This window comes from Chelonoidis abingdonii, chromosome 11, assembly GCF_003597395.2.
Source record: "Chelonoidis abingdonii isolate Lonesome George chromosome 11, CheloAbing_2.0, whole genome shotgun sequence".
Classification (NCBI taxonomy): domain Eukaryota; kingdom Metazoa; phylum Chordata; order Testudines; family Testudinidae; genus Chelonoidis; species Chelonoidis abingdonii.
Window position 1 is genome coordinate 18,775,792 of NC_133779.1, and position 16,310 is coordinate 18,792,101.

The window sequence follows — 16,310 nt, forward strand, 5'->3', positions numbered from 1 at the left end:
GCCTGTAGCAGGCACCGCCCCTTTAACAGCTCCCTGCTCTGCCTGTAGCAGGCAGCACTCCTGTAACAATCCCCCCGCTCTGCCTGTAGCAGGCACCACCCCTTTAACAGCCCCCCACTCTGCCTGTAGCAGGCACCGCCCCTTTAACAGCTCCCCGCTCTGCCTGTAGCAGGCAGCACTCCTGTAACAATCCTCCCGCTCTGCCTGTAGCAGGCACCGCCCCTTTAACAGCCCCCCCCATCTGCCTGTAGCAGGCACCGCCCCTTTAACAGCCCCCCCCATCTGCCTGTAGCAGGCACTGCCCCTTTAACAGCCCCCCGCTATGCCTGTAGCAGGCACCGCCCCTTTAACAGTCCCCCCTCGATCTGCATGTAGTAGGCACCACTTCTGTAACAATCCCGCACTCTGCCTGTAGCAGGCACTGGCCCTTTAACAGCCCCCCGCTCCGCCTGTAGGGGGCGCCACCCCTTTCACAGCCCCCCCCACCTGTAGCAGGCACCGCCCCTTTAAGATGCCCCCATGTGCCCCGCCTGTGACAGACTCCACCCTTCCTGACCTGTGAATATTTGGCAGGGGGAGCTGGTTGAATTTAGTGGTTGCTGTGGCGACCGGCCCCACCCCCCCATCCTCCACACACTCGCCCCTTTGTGTGCCCAGCGTGGGCTGGTATTTTTAGCCTCCAGATGTGACTCGAGCTGGAACATTCCCCAGGCGCCCCGAATGCCCCGCCCAGCCCACACGGGACCCAGGAGTCCGGGCTCCCACTCCCTCCCCCCACCCCGCTCTAACCACTAGACCCCCCTCCCAGAGCCAGGAGAGAACCCCGGAGTCCTGGCTCCCAGTTCCCCGCGCTCTAACCACTAGCCCCCACTCCCCTCTCTCAGGAGACACTTTTCCCCAGGCATGTACAGGAAAGCGGCGGGTGAGTCAGACCCTTGGCAGAGCAGCAGACGCCCCGTCTTGCAGCTAATGGAATATTACAGCGTGACTCAGACTCTCCAACCACCCCCTTGCCCTTCCTGGGGGGCGTCGTGCTGCAGGGAGCTGGGGGGCTAGGCATGGGGTGCTCTCCCCTGGCAGGCAGAGCTGGGTGCTGGGGGGTGCCATGCTGCGGGGAGCAGGGTGGAGGGCTGGGCAGGGGGCACTGTTCCTTGGCAGGCAGAGCTCGGTGCTGGGGGACCCTGTACTTATTTAAATATCTAAAACATGAGATCCCAACCTGCTCTGCTCATTACCCACTTTATCCCCTCTGCCTTATGTTCAGGATGGGAACCCCAGTGTCCGGGCCATATCCCAGTTTAGGGACACTCCCATTCTGTTTCCTTTCATCCCCCTGCAGCTGCCACTGGAAACAAGATTCTCTTTCACTTCCTGTCCCAAAGGTGTATGTCTGGTCCCCAGCTGCCCTGCCCCAGAGGCGGTTGCCTCTAAACACCAGACGAGCCATCCTTCTGTGGCGTTATGTGCGGCTGTTCCCCAGGTGCCCCACCCCAGAGATGGCTGCATCTTAGCCCTGGCTGAACAATTTTTCCTAACTATTGTCCATTTCCACCCCACACAGGGCCTCTGTATTGTTATCCTGATCTGCTATGGTGCTTCTCGGACCCCTGGTTATACGGGTGTGGCCATCTTCGAGATGGTGTTTTCAATCGTCTTCTTCATCATCTATATGCTAGGATTAAACAAGCAGCTGGCTGTTGTCCACTGGGGCTGGAGCGTAAGGAGTTTTATTCCATTCGTGCCACTGGGGGAAGCTGTAACATACCACCTGCCAAGACAGCTGGAATCTTCTGTACAATTTGCTGTTCTGAATAACCCTTAAAAAGGGGGGGAGGGGGAATCCCCTAACAAACTTGTTTTAATTTATTAAGATGCAAGACAAGAACGGCCCAAAAAACTATGTTAAAATGCAAAGACATTCCTATGCAAAAAACTTAGTTAAAACCCATGGAAATAGATGTGCAAAAAACTTTTGTTAAAATGCACAGACCTCGCTATGCAAAAGAACTTGGTGAATTAGCAAGAAAACAGTTAACATGGAATCAGATCCTACAAGGTGGATGTGGGACCACACAAAGATATTGCTGCGCACACAAATTGGTAATTTAGAATAAATAAATGAAGAAATTGCCACGGGGAAAAATATTAAGCTAAAACCAAACATACCCAGAAATGGCAATGTAAAAAAAAAAAAAAAGTCCATTATAGGGGTTAATATACTGAGAAAATTCCCCCATGAAACCCTGGTTAATTTCTTAATATACAAGGATTTTCCATGGCAAATTTGTTAAAATGCAAAGAAATTCTGGGCCAAGTTATTCATCTGCCAGGAAATTTCTGTGCAAACGAGTTAATGAATTTATCTTACGCATAGAAATTCTCATGGAAAACTCCATAAAAATGCAAGACATTTCTGTGCAGGAAGCTTTGTTACACTGACAATCTCATGTCGTTATTAATGTGCCAGCACATTCCTGTGGGAAGAACTTCGTTACTGTAGGTCGAGTGCATCGTACCAAAGACAGGTCGGTGCCTCTCTCTGCTTCTTACCTTCTGTTTCTTCCTTCCCAGGATTTTGTCCGCGCTCTCATTGGTGCTCTGCTCTTCCTCATCACCTCCATCATCGTCGTCATTGGCCACAGGGACGGACCTGGGATCGCAGCTGGGGTAAAGCAACTGGCTTCCCTGGCAGCTGGGACCTGGCGGGCCCTGTGGGGTGCGGGGGCTCGGCAGGGGGTGCTCTCCCCTGCAAGTCAGGGCCGGGTGCTGGGGGGCGCCATGGGGCCCGACAGGGGACACTGTCCAGCAGTCAGTGCTGGCTGTGGCAATGGGGGCACTGTGCTGCAGCATGTCTGTCATTCATTCCTTGCAATCAGCCGCCAGGCCTGACCCCAGAGGTGGCCGCATCATGATATTGGGTGGGGGAAGAAACTGCACAGATTGGGGGAGGGGGGGGATCTTCTGCTCCTCTTCATCCAGGGGCCTTGAACCCCCACTGCAAATCCTCTGCTCGTTATCAGCAATTAACACCCGCTTGGTCCCATCCCCTGCAGGTCTTTGGGCTCCTGGCGGGCATCCTGTTTGCATACGATGCCTATATTACATTCCCCACCCTTCGGAAAACCCACACAGCTGCCCCCACTGGTAAGTGACCCCACCCCCCGGGATGGGGGGTCGGATGGGAGGGGGTGACCCTGCCCGGGATGGAGGGGAGGGGGCGACTCTGCCCCACTATGGGGCTGGGCGGGGGATAAGACAGGAGGGGGCAACCCTGCCCCACCACAGGGCCGGGGGGGTAAGACAGGTGGGGGAGACCCTGCCCCACCACGGGGCTGGGGGGGGATAAGATGGGAGGGGGCGACCCTGCCCCACCATGGGGCCGGGGGGGGGGAGACGGGGGGCGGCGACCCTTCCCCACCACGGGGCCGGGGGGGGGAGGGGTGAGACACTCCGGGAGGCGACCCTGCCCACCAGGGCAAGGGGGCTAAACAAGAGAAAATGGATGATCTCCTGGACACTCCTCTGACACCCCCTTGTTGGCTCTCTCTCTTTCTCCTATCAGAATCCCCGGAGGGGGTTATTCAGGTCTGAAGAAAATGTCAGCAGGACCCCCGGCCCCCACTTTGGTTTGCCTTTCGCCCCCCCCCCCCCCCCCGTGCTGTTTTTCTAGATCTGTCTGTACATACTGCTGGGGGGGGCAAGAAAGAGGAACCCTCCACCCACTAATCCTTCTCTCCAGTCCCATCCCCAATTCTGCTCCTACCTCAAGGCCACACCCATGTTTGGAAGGCCTTGACAATGGCAATCCCACCGCCACTTCTCTGGTTGGCTGGAGCGATGGGTGAGGCAGTGGGGTCTAGGGTAATAGAACAGGTGTGGGCCAGAGGTGTTGGAAGGTTGGGAGCCAGGATCCTGGGTTCTATCCCCAGTCCAGGGCAGAAAGGAGCGCGGGGTCTAGTGCGGTTCGGCCCCACTGTTCCTTTAATCAAGTTGCCTTTTACTCTTTTCCGGTGGCCTCCCCGGTTTCTCTGACCGCTAACAGTCGCCAGTTGTGTACCACTGCCAGCTGTCAGGGCAGTAAGGACCCATGGTGTTTTTACATAGGGCCTTACCAGAACCGGAGCCCATGGGATGTTTTTCAAGTGAAAAATAAATTTTTAATTAAGGAGATTTTTTAAATGAACTAAACTTAAGGCAAGGAAACCCGGCCTCAGGGTGGGGGATGGTGGGCGGGGAATGCACACAGGGGATTTGTGTGGTGATGCTCAGGGGCCACTGATCCCCCCCCCCCCGAAACCGCTCACATTCCCCCCCCCACTCCCCTGTCCTGCATGTGGCTTGTGTTAATTTCTGCTTATTTTGGGGGGGGGAAAGGGTTAATAAAAATACTGATCAATGGTTTTTTTGGTCCCAGTGATGTTGGCGGGAGGGGGAGAGGAAAAGGGGATTCTGAGACCCATGGGCCCAGCCAGCCTGGATCCCCCCCACCCCCGCAGGTCTGTTAAAACACAACCTCTACGTCAGCGGCACGGCTACGGGTACCTACACGGCCCCACAGTTTGCCAACATTTTCATGGCTGCCTTAAAACAACACTTCCTCAGCTCTCGTCCCCTAGCGCCCCTCCTCTACTTGTGCTACACTAACGACATCTTCATCACCTGCACCCATGGGAAGGAGGCCCTTGAAAAACTCCACCTGGATTTCCACAATTTCCACCCCACCAACAAGCTCAGCCTGGACTGGCCCACACAAGAGATCCACTTCCTGGACACTACAGTGGAAATAAGCGATGGTCCCATAAACACCACCCTATACCTGAAACCTATTCTACAGCCCCCAGCTAAAACCTCTCCAGCACATCAACAACCATCTACAACCTATCCTGGAAAACGATCTCTCCCTCTGACGACCCTGGGAGGCAGGCCAGTCCTCGCTTACAGACAGCCCCCAAGCCTGAAGCAAATACCAGCAACTACACACCCCACCACAGAAACACCAACACAGGAACCAAACCCTGTAACAAATCCCATTGCCTCCTCTGTCCCCATAGCTACTCTAGCGACACCATCAGAGGAGCCAGTCACACAAGCCACATCGTCAGGGACTCATTCACCTGCATGTTTACTAATGTGATATATGCCATCTCATAGACTTTAAGGTCAGAAGGGACCATTATGATCACCCAGTCTGACCTCCTGCACAACACAGGCCACAGAATCTCATCCACCCACTCCTGTAACAAACCCCTGACCTATGTCTGAGTTACTGAAGTCCTCAAATTGTGGTTTGAAGACCTCAAGCTGCAGAGAATCCTCCAGCAAGTGACCCATGCCCCAAGCTGCAGAGCAGAGGAAGGTGAAAAACCTCCAGGGCCTCTGCCAATGTTGCCCTAGAGGAAAATTCCTTCCAGACCCCAAATCTGGCGATCAGCTAAATCCTGAGCATGTGGGCAAGACTCACCAGCCAGCACCTAGGAAAGAATTCTCTGTAGTAACTCAGATCCCACCCCATCTAACATCCCATCACAGACCACTGGGCATACCTACCTGCTGATAATCAAAGATCAGTTGCCAAATTAATTGCCAAAATTAGGCTCTCTCATCAGACCATCCCCTCAATAAACTTATCATGCTTAGTCTTAAAGCCAGATATGTCTTTTGCCCCCACTACTCCCCTTGGAAGGCTGTTCCAGAACTTCACTCCTCTGATGGAGTCTAATTTCAAGTCTAAACTTCCTAGTTTCCAGTGTCCAGTTTACAGCCATTTGTTCTTGTGTCCACACTGGTACCAAGCTTAAATAATTCCTCTCCCTCCCTAATATTTATAAAGAGCAGTCATATCCCCCCATAACCTTCTTTTGGTTAGGCTAAACAAGCCAAGCTCTTTGAGTCTCCTTTCATAAGGCAGGTTTTCCATTTCTTGGATCATCCTAGTAGCCCGTCTCTGAACCTGTTCCAGTTTGAATTCATCCTTCTTAAACATGGGAGACCAGAACTACACACAGGATTCCAGATGAGGTCTCACCAGCGCCTTGTATAACGGTACTAACACCTCCTTATCTTTGCTGGAAATACCTTGCCTGATGCATCCTAAAACCGCATTAGCTTTTTTAACAGCCATATCACATCGGCTCATAGTCAACCTGTGATCAACCAATACTCCGAGGTCCTTGCCAGCAATGCCCCTCTGCCATGTACACTGGCCAAACCAGACAGTCTCTACATAAGAGAATAAATGGACACAAATTGGACATCAGGAATGGTAATATACAAAAGCCAGGAGGAGAACACTTCAATCTCCCTGGACATTCAAAAAGAGATTTAAAAGTAGCCATCCTGCAACAACAAAAAATTCAGAAAAACTGGGCTTGAATGGGGACTGGGAGTGGCTGGCTCATTACAGAAGCAGCTTTTCCTCTCCTGGAATTGACAAATCCTCATCAATTATTGGGAGTGGCCACATTCACCCTGATCGAACTGGCCCTGTCAACGCTGGTTCTCCACTTGTAAGGTAAGTCCCTTCTCTTCAAGTGTCAGTATAACAATGCCTGCAGCTGTAATTCTCACTCCATGCATCTGAAGAAGTGGGTTTTTTTACCCACGAAAGCTTATGCCTAAATAAATCCGTTAGTCTTTAAGCTGCCTCCGGACTCCTTGTTCTTTTTGTGGATACAGACTTTTTGTTAAAACACAGGTCACATCCGGCCTTATAAATTATCACAATACAATGACACTGGCACCCTCTACTGCTAGGAAAAGGAATAACGCCCCCCATTGCTCACCCGGTGCCAAGATGCAGCCACCTCTGGGGCGGGGCACCTGGGGAACAGTGGCATATAACACCACAAGGGGACAGCTCAGACTCTGATCCAGATTTTAAAAAGACTCTTTTATTAAAAAGATTGCTTTTTTTTCTTTAAATTAACCCTTTAATAGAAAAACAAATTGGAAGGTTAAATTCCAGACACAGTGAGGACCCCAATTCTGTACTGGGGCCAGTACAGGGTGTACCCCCATACATAACTGTACCTCCATTCTCTGCAAGCCCCCCTTCCTCCCAGTGCAGCCCCCAAGGGGGTCTGGAGAGTGGGAACTGAACCCCCCAAATGTTCCACTATTAAACAATCAAAAAAACTTGATCTAAATGGGGGAACACACCAAAAAAAACAGCCAAAATTCTGCTGACCCCCTCCCAGGTCAAAGTTCAAAGGTCACAATGGACAAGTCACAGGTCAATGATCATCCCCCAAAGATCATGTGAGAGGGATGAAAGGTCAAAGCACAAATGTCAACAGGTCAAGGGCCCCAAAGTCACAGTGCAAAGGTCCCATCCAAAAGGCAAAGGTCAGAGTGGGAAGGCATTTTCAGGGGTTAGAGGTCAAAGTTCCCAGCCAAAAGTCAAGGGGCACAGTGGAAAGGTCAAAGGCCACAAGGGAAAGCTCACCACCACCAGGTCAAAGGTCGCCACCAAATCTAACCAGCCACAGTGGAAAGGTGCCAACCAGAGTTCAAAGGTCATCAATGCAAAGATCCTGAGTAGGGTTCAAAGGTCACAACGGGCAGGTCAGTGCTCACAGGTCCCTGAGGAGAGGTCAAAAATCACAAGGCCGAGGTCCAACCATCCACAGCCCCAGGGGAAAGACAAGGGGCAAGGTCGCTGTTGAGAGGTCATTGCCCCAGGATCCTTGGCCAAAGGGTAAAGTTGAAAGGTCACAGTGCAAAGGCCCAGGTTCACAAGGTCAAAGGTCACAGTGGAAAGGTCAAAGTCCAAAAGTCCCCAGTGAAACGTGATGGTTAGGGTCATAGTGGAAAGATCAACTACTGAGCATTCACAGCAAAGTTCAGAAGTCACCACAGAGGTCAATGGCTGAGGATTCCAGACAAAAGGTCACAGATCTGGAAAGGTCATAGATCAAAGGTCAGAGGTTCCAATGCAGAAGCCAATCACTGAGAGTCCCAGGTGAAAGGTCAGGGGTGACACCAGAAAAGGTCAAAGTTCAAAGGTCTTTCATGGAAGGTGACCACTAAAGGTCAGAACTCACAGAGGTCAAAGTCTAAAGGTCACAAGCAAAGGTCAGAGGCCATACTGGAGAGGTCAAAGCTCAAAAGATGTGACCAAAGGCTGAAAGCAGAGGTCAAAGTTGCCAACGGGGGGGGGGTAGGGTTCAAAGGTCATAAGTGCTGGTCAGAGGCCGCCGTGGACAGGTCACACTGGAGAGGTCATTGCCAGCAGGAGGGTCAAAGTTCAAAGGTGGATTCAGGCCACCACACAGCTCCTGTCCCGAGCCGCCCGCAGCCCCTGGCGCCGTTTGCCCCCTCCCTGCCGGGGAGGTCCCGCCTCAGTGGTCGGAGGGGAGCTGGCCCCACCCCGCAGGTGGGGAGGCACAGGGATGGGCTCCCCAAGGAAGTAGCCTTCCTCCTCTGAGTCCGAGGAAGAGGAGGAGGAGGAGTCGTGCCAGGGGCCACCACGGCCCCGGAGGTAGCGGCACCGGTGGCTGGCGGGGAAGGCCCCCTCAGAGGCCGAGTAGACCAAGCGCTGCTGCCCCTGGCCCTGTTCCTCCGGGGGGAGGCCCCCCTCGGGCTCCCCCTCGCCCGCCAGGTGCAGGGCATTGTCGAAGGAGGAGCAGGGCCGGGCGCGGGGCCGGCGCCGATTCAGCTGGGCGCTGCGGGCCCCCCCCGGCTTGCCCGCCACCAGGGGCTCCCGGAAGCTCACCCGGGGGGTGGCACCCCGGGGGAAGCCCCCTTCCCCCACTGCCGCGCCCCCACCCTTCAGGGGGAGGCCCTGGCTGAGCCGGGGGGAGACCGAGAGCTTGGAGGTGGAGCTGCTGGTCCAGTCGGACCCCTTGCAGGCTAGGCCCAGCTCGGTGCATGGAGTGTCGGGGGTGCACACCACGGTGGAGCAAAGACCCCAAACCGGGGGGGGACAGACGGGAGGTGGTGTTAGATGACAGGAGCGGCCACTCCACCTGCTCTCCCCCCGCCAGGACCCCCCACATCTGTGCACGCCCTTGCCGCCTCGCCCCCCCCTGCTGGATCACGAGCCACTCTGGCACACCCGCCGCAGCCCTCCTCCCCCCTGGACCACCCCCTCTGCCACGCTCCCGCCTCCCCCACGGGATCCCTCCCATCTGAGCCCCCCGCCACGCGCCCCCCACTGCACAACACCCCGACCCCCCCATGCGCGCACACCCCCCCATCCCCCCTGTGCACCACCCCATGTCCCTTGCTCCCCCCACGGGATCCTCCCAGTCTCACCCCGCCTCCTCCTCCAGGGTCCCGGCAGGGGAGGTGCCCCGCGAGGTGCATCCAGCCAGCTCAACTCCTCCCTCGCTCCGGGGTCCCGCTCAGCTGCGGCGCCCAGCCGGGCCACGCCGGGCCGGGCAGGGCGGTCAGCGAAGGAGATGAGCGGGCCAGAGGGGGGTGCGGGGGGGGCCCGCGCCCACCTGGTGGCCGGGAGGCCGAGTCGCAGGAGTCTGAGGCGCTGGCCTCATCCCCTCCCAGGCTGCAGCCCCGGGAGCAGAAGATCTGTCCCCCCTTGGGCAGGAAGGGTTTGCCCAGCAGCGGCTGCCGGCAGCGGGTGCAGCAGAAGCAGGTGTTGGTGGCGTGCCAGTGCTGGCCCTCGTACGTCATCTGGCCCTGGTTGATGCCTGCGAGGGGCAGAGATGGAGGCACAACGTCACCCAGGACTCCTGGGTTCTATTCCAGCTCTGGGAGGGGAGAGGGTGCTGGAACGGAGAGCTGGGAGCCAGGACTCCTGGGTTCTATTCTGATGCCGGGGTGCACCCTACACCTCCCCCACACACTCCCCAAGCAGCTGCTCTCCTGCTTCATGAGTCCCTGCTCGCCTGGGTCCTCCTGCTGCCCGGACCCCTGGGTCCCTCACTCTCCATTGTCCCCAGATACCAGGTCTCCCCACTCTCCACAGTCCCTGGATGCCAGGTCCCCCTGGACACTAAGGTTGCCCTGCTCTCCAGGTCCTCATACAGCAGGTCTCCCTGCTTCCCAGATGCCCAGGTCCCCCTGCTCTCCATGGTTCCCGTACACCAGGTCCCCCCACTGCCCGGTTTAGCCCATGGGGTTACTTTCCTAGCTTCCTATATTATATAATCTGTTTGGTTTTTTTAATCGATTTGATCAATTATATGATTTCGGTTTTTCCATTTCAGCAGCTACTATCTCATCCTACTCGGCTGTAATGCAAGAAACCTGCAGGCCTGTATCCTGTCTGATTAGCTACAGCGAGCTAGCGCAGTGCCTGCAATCTTGGGCCTAGAGATAAATGGCCCATTGGTTACCCCTTGTGACTCTGAATGGGGAACCAAATGTGTTTACCAAAACTCTGGGACGGACCGGTAACCGCAAGGGCATGGAAGTAACAGCTCGGGCCAAAGGAAACGCTTTCGAGAACAAGCTACGTAGGACTATGTAACAACATGCCAGCCTGTGGCGTGAGTGTCCCCTAAGATTTATCGGGGAGAGGAGATCAGATCTGGGCAGGGACGGCTGGGCACAGACACGGATATTCTGATTAGTGCCAGGACGCTGTAAGAGAGCGAAGCGCCAGACGATGTCTTTGGGCCTCTGTGATTCAGAGCTTTAGTTACTCGCTTGTTTAGCGCAATGTAGCCTGATTTTGGGACAGTATCTGCGGGTCAGATCACTAGCAAGCCTACAATAAATCAGCCCTATATAATCAGGTTAACACCAGATGCCGGGGTCCCCCTGCTCTCCACAGTCCCCAGACCCCAGCTCCCCCTGCGGCCCAGATGCCGGGGTCCCCCGTACCGATGGGCTCCCCGCAGGCGTCACAGTACTCGGCGTAGAGGGCCTGGTAGCAGCGGCAGCAGTAGGGGCGGCTCTGGCGCATGACGTAACGCTGCCCGCCCAGCGCCTCCTCGCACTCGAAGCAGCAGAAATGGCGCATGTGCCAGTGACGGCCCTCGGCCTCCGTGCACTCGTCGGCAAAGATGATCTGGGGGGAGGGGGGGGGAGATGGAGAAACGTCCTTCTCACCCCCTGTGGGGACCACCTCAGATTCCCCCCCAGTTCACCATCCCAGACCCCACAATCCCATCCACAGAGAACCCGTCTGGACCATCAGATCCTCCCCACCATACTCCTGCGCCCTGCCACCTCCAGAGCCCCCCTGTACTGGCCCCCCAGCCCTGGCCTCCCAGCCGGCCCCCTGCCCCTCACCTCGTCACAGGCCTGGCAGCGGGGTTTGAGGTGCTCGGCATGATGCCGCCCGCAGTAGACCTTCCCCTCCTGGTAGAAGTAGATGAGATCCACGAGCAGCTCCTGGCAGGTGGTGCACTGGAAGCATTGGGGGTGCCAGCAGGCCCCATGCCCCGCCCGGCTGGCAAAGACCGCGATGTCCCCGCCACGGATCTGCTTCCCGCACTGCCTCGCAGAGAAAGAGAGACGGGTCACGGGGAGCCAGGCACCGGGCCTGTCCCCTCTGGGGGGCACCGGCTCCCATCTGGTCCCAGGGTGGGGACTGGCTGAGTTGGGGGGGGGAATGAGGCAAGGGCCTCTCCCATCTACGGGGCACCAGCTCCCCTCCAGCCCCAGGGCGGGGACTGGGGAATGCGGCAGGGGCCTGTCCCCTCTGGGGGGTGCTGGCTCCCATCCAGCCCCAGGGTAGGAACTGGCTGGCTCAGTGGGTAGGGAATGAGGGAGGGGCCTGTCCCCTCTGGGGGGTGCCAGCTCCCATCCAGCCCCAGGGCAGGGACTGGGGAATGCGGCAGGGGCCTGTCCCCTCTAGGGAGCACCGGCTCCCATCTGGTCCCAGGGAGGGACTGGCTGGCTTGGGGGGGTGGGGAATGGGGCATCGGGCCTGGACCCTCTGGGGGGCGCCGGCTCCCATCCGGCTCCAGGGCAGGGACTGGCTGGCTCAGGGGGGTGGGGAATGGGGCACCGGGCCTGGCCTCTCTAGGGGGCGCCAGCTCCCATCCAGCCCCAGGCCGGGGACTGGGGAATGGGGCAGGGGCCTGTCCCCTCTGGGGGGTGCTGGCTCCCATCCAGCCCCAGGGTGGGGACTGGCTGGCTCAGGGGGGCGGGGAATGGGGCAGGGGCCTGTCCCCTCTGGGGGGCGCCAGCTCCCATCCAGCCCCAGTGGCGGGGCTGGGGAATGCAGGTAGCGGGCCTGTCCCTTCTAGGGGGCCACCGGCTTCCCATCTGGTCCCAGGGCGGGCTGGCTGGTCAGGGATGGGAATGCGGGCAGGCCTGCCTCCCCTCTGGGCGCGCCAGCTCCTCCAGCGCCAGAGCGGAGTGGGGGAGGATAGGAATACTGTCCAGATGCTGCATGCCCCATGCCTGTAGGTGTCACTGTTCAGTAAAAAAAAAAAAAAAGTGCTCGCTGTCAGGGCCTCCAAGAGGCAGGGAGAGGCGGAGCCGTGCTGCTTGCGGCGGACTTGGCGCTCAGGCTTTGCCCCTCCACACCGACAGATGGGTCTGGCAGCCTGGCCAGGATGAGTTGCAGCATGGGATCGGAGCCTGCCAGAGCATGAGCCAAGGAAAGAACCCAGGAAAGTCCTGGCTCCCAGCACCCTAGCCCAAGCCTCTAACAAAAAATACCAGCCTCCGCTCCTCCCAGAGCCCGGAGAGAACCCAGGAAGTCTCTGGCCCCCAGCCCCACTGCTCTAACCACTAGCCCCCACTCCCCTCCCAGAGCCCGGGAGAGAACCCAGGAGTCCTGGCCCCCAGCCCCACTGCTCTAACCACCAGCCCCTACTCCCCTCCCAGAACCAGGGAGAGAACGCAGGAGTCTTGGCTCCCAGCGCCCCTGCCTGAACCACTAGTCTCCACTCCTCTCCCACAACTCCCTGCCTGGCCAAGGGTGGCATCCTGGCTCCCGCAATACTTTGCACAGCCCACAAGGGTGGGTTCTTGCTCCCAAAATCCCACTAGTGGTAGTGGAGTGTGGGTAGGGGTGGCGAGATGGGGCACAGGCTGGGGCCGTGCAGGGTACCTGCTCACAGATGGCACCAGTAATGGTGACCGGGAACAGCCGGACCGTCCCCCGCCCGAGATTCTCCCGCTTCCGCTGCTGGGAGAAAAGCTTCAGCTCCTTCTTCTCTTCCTCCTCCAGAGGGCTGCAGTACTGAGCCTGGAACACAGAGAGACAGACTGAGCCAGCACCAAAATGCAGCCAGCTCTGGGGTGGGGCAGCATATAACGCCGCACGGGGACAGCTCGCCTGATGCTGAAATGCAGCCAGCTCTGTGGCGAAGCAACTGGGGAACAGCTGCACATAATGCTGCATGGGGATGGCTCGCCCGGTGTTGAGATGCAGCCAGCTCTGGGCCGGGGCGACTGGGGAACAGCCGCACATAACGCCGCATAGGGACAGCTCGCCCAGTGTTGAGATGCAGCCATCTCTGGGCTGGGGCAGCTGGGAAACAGCCGCACATATCGCCGCAGAGGGACGGTTCGCCTGGTACTTAGATGCAGCCACCTCTGGGGTGAAACAACTGGGGAACAGCCACACATAACACGGCATGGGGACAGCTCGCCCAGTGTTGAGATGCAGCCAGCTCTGGGGCGAGGCAGCTAGGGAACAGCTGCACATAACGCCGCATGGGGACGGCTAGCCCAGCGCTGATATGCAGACAGCTCTGGGGCGAGGCAGTTGGGGAACAGCCACACAGAGACACCATAGACCAGTCTCGGGGGGGCAAGAGCGACCGAAAGAGGCCGACTGGAATCCCTTGAACTGGGATTTGGCCCAGATGCCAGGGTTTGTTCCTGGTCTCTCTGGGGAAAACATGCCAGGGGAATATTTAAGAGATCAGTATCTCATTTAGGGACACCTCCTGCAGCACGGAACCGGCCTGCCAGAGGACGGAACCCCCTTGCCCAGCCCCCCAACCTGCCCCCCAGAGCTGGTCCCTCACCTCGCTGTCGTGGGGGGGCAGTTGGTGCAGGAGCTGGCGGATCCGGTACCGCTCCCCGGGACTGTTCACATAGGGCACCTTGTCCTCAGGGAGGCAGCTGAAGAACTGATACACCTGGGGTGGGGAGCAGAGGGGGGGGAGGTGTCAGGCCCAGGAGGCGTGGCCTGGCCATCCCAAGGGGCGGAGGCACAGAGCAGGGCTGGGGCTGCAATGGGAGGAGCCTGAAGCCAAATGGGCGGGGCTGGGAGGCCACAGGAGGAGGAGCCGGAAGGGCAGTGCCATGCCATTGATCCGAACCTGGGGCACAGCTAGAATCCCCCACCAGGGTATGTCTGGCTCCTATGCGGCCGTGGCTTCGGCCCCCTTGGGGTGGGTCTAGGATCCCAATTGGGGGGCAGTGTCCATGTACCTATGTGGGCGTGGCTTCCACCTCCAGGAGGTAAGGGGTGGCGCTATGGGACACCTCCCTCCAGGAGGCGGGGCTATGACCAGAGGGGTGGGGCTCTGGGATCCCGACCCATGAGACAGGGCTTTGGCTATAGGGGCGGGGGTCCCCCGGGGGTGGGGATCCCCCAGGGTGGGTGGGGCTCCCCCAGGGGGTGGGGCTCACCTGCTCCGGCTTAAGGCCAGGGGGCACCCAGGCGTAGTCCTCGGAGGCGCAGCCCGAGTCGTCGTCAGAGATGGAGTGGCGCTGGAAATCCGAGATGAGCCGGCACATCATGCGCTCCAGGTCGATGGGCACCGCCCGCACTGCGTGCTCCTCCCGAGGGCACTTGCAGTGCTGGCAGATCTTCCTGGGGGAGGGGAGACCCTACAATAACACACTGCCCCCCCGGGAGAGACCCCACAGCAATGCACTGCCCACCCCCAGGGAGACCCTACAATAATACATCCCCTTCCCCCCCCGGAGAGACCCTACAATAAATACACTGAAGCAGAGAGTGACTCCTGGAGGACCAGGAATGGGGCTGTAGGCTAGGCATGGGTGGGGGAGGGGGTTGAGGAGGAGTCTCTTGCGGAGGGGGGGGGTCTCTGGAGGGGGAGGGGGCCTGAGGGCTCTTCCCCCTCCCCTCCCCTCCCCTCCATTCAGCAGGTGCAGAGAGTCTCCTTCTGCCCCATTAACCCCAATGACCTGGGCCCACAGCACTACTGGGTTGGGAGCAGGGCCCAGCTTGTCTGAGTCCCCCCCACCCAGGGCACCAGGCCAGGCACTTTGCTCTGGGGCCGCCTCATGAGGGGAGGGGGGAGCAACACAGAGGGTGCCGGGGGTAAGCAGGGTGGGATGGGCAGGGTGCTGGGGAGCGGCAGGGGGCCGAGGGTGGCTGCGGGTGAGATGGGCAGAGGGGTGGGTGCCAGTGGCCAGCAGTGTGGGAGCCGGGGACACAGCGGGATGAGATGGGCAGGGTGCCGGGGGGCAGCAGGGTGGGTGCTGGGGAGCCAACAGGCCAGTGTAGGGTCCCTACCTCCATCCGTGCACCAGGAAGCCTGGACACTGGTCCCCACACGCGTGGCATGGCTGCCCCCGGTCGGGGTCAGCATCTTCGGGTGGCTGCGGGGTAACGACACACAGCATTACCACTCGCCATGGCCCCCCCACCCTGAAACTGTGGGGTCTGGTGGTTAGAGCGGGGGAGGGGGGTCTGGGAGCCAGGACTCCTGGGCCCCATGGCCAGCTCTGGACAGGGCTGGGGTCTCCCTCCAGCCCCACGGCCACACACCCTGTCCCAGAGCTGCCAAGACAGAAGCTGGAGACCCCCAAACCCTGCCAGAGGGCAGGTCTGGGGCAGGGACAAGAGCCACAACCCCTGCACCCAGGGTACTGTGGGAGTCCAGACCCCAACCAGGGCACCCTGGGCATTGTGAGTGCAAAACCCATCAACCAGGGTGCCCCAGAGCATTGTGGGATCCCAGACGCCAACCAGGGCGTCCCAGCGCATTGTGGGTGCAAATCCCGCCAACCCGGGCACCCCAGGGCATTGTGAGAGCCGAGCCACCAACCTCAGCCATGCAGGGGGCTCGTGGGAGCCGCGGTGCCGGGCCACCTGGGTCACGCTGGGGCTTGTGGGAGCTCAGACACCAACCGGGCCGGCCCAGGGCATTGTGGGAGACGAGAGCCGCCCCACACGCCAGGACCTGCCCCAGCGCAGCTCAGCGGAGCGTGACACGCCAAGAGCTGGGCCGTGGCCAAGGGAGGGGGGCAGAGAGCGGGAGGGGCTGGGGGTGTAATTGGGGATGTGTAATTGGGGTCCCCACCCCTTCCCCTTGGGGAAGGGCACATCAAGGGGAGACCAAATTTGGGGGGTTCGTGGCAGAGGTGGGGTGGATCAGGGCAGCTTCTGGCCTGTCAGGGGGGAGGGGACTGAATGAGAGAAAGACCGAGCCCCCCACCGACCCTACTCACACTCCAGCAACCCC

The 16,310-nt window shown here is 58.9% G+C and overlaps 2 protein-coding genes across 2 annotated transcripts in view; one reads left to right on the plus strand and one right to left on the minus strand.

The window, feature by feature from the left end:
• The window catches only part of PLP2 (proteolipid protein 2), an 8,232-nt gene extending 3,832 nt beyond the window's left edge, over positions 1 to 4,400 (plus strand). Inside the window, exons 2-5 of the mRNA XM_032770175.2 lie at positions 1,562 to 1,717; positions 2,572 to 2,667; positions 3,054 to 3,144; positions 3,563 to 4,400. Coding sequence (XP_032626066.1) covers positions 1,562 to 1,717; positions 2,572 to 2,667; positions 3,054 to 3,144; positions 3,563 to 3,591 — 372 coding nt within the window. The 3' untranslated portion in view covers positions 3,592 to 4,400. The remainder of the gene's footprint in view (positions 1 to 1,561; positions 1,718 to 2,571; positions 2,668 to 3,053; positions 3,145 to 3,562) is intronic.
• A 2,472-nt stretch (positions 4,401 to 6,872) lies between these two features.
• On the minus strand, positions 6,873 to 16,305 carry PRICKLE3 (prickle planar cell polarity protein 3). Its single transcript, XM_032770141.2, is given in 11 exon segments — positions 6,873 to 8,866; positions 8,868 to 8,917; positions 9,260 to 9,387; positions 9,389 to 9,647; positions 10,786 to 10,972; positions 11,197 to 11,400; positions 12,971 to 13,108; positions 13,896 to 14,009; positions 14,506 to 14,689; positions 15,359 to 15,444; positions 15,894 to 16,305. Coding segments are annotated over 11 exon segments (1,968 nt in total). The 5' UTR covers positions 15,903 to 16,305; the 3' UTR covers positions 6,873 to 8,257.
• Positions 16,306 to 16,310: the final 5 nt, after the last annotated feature.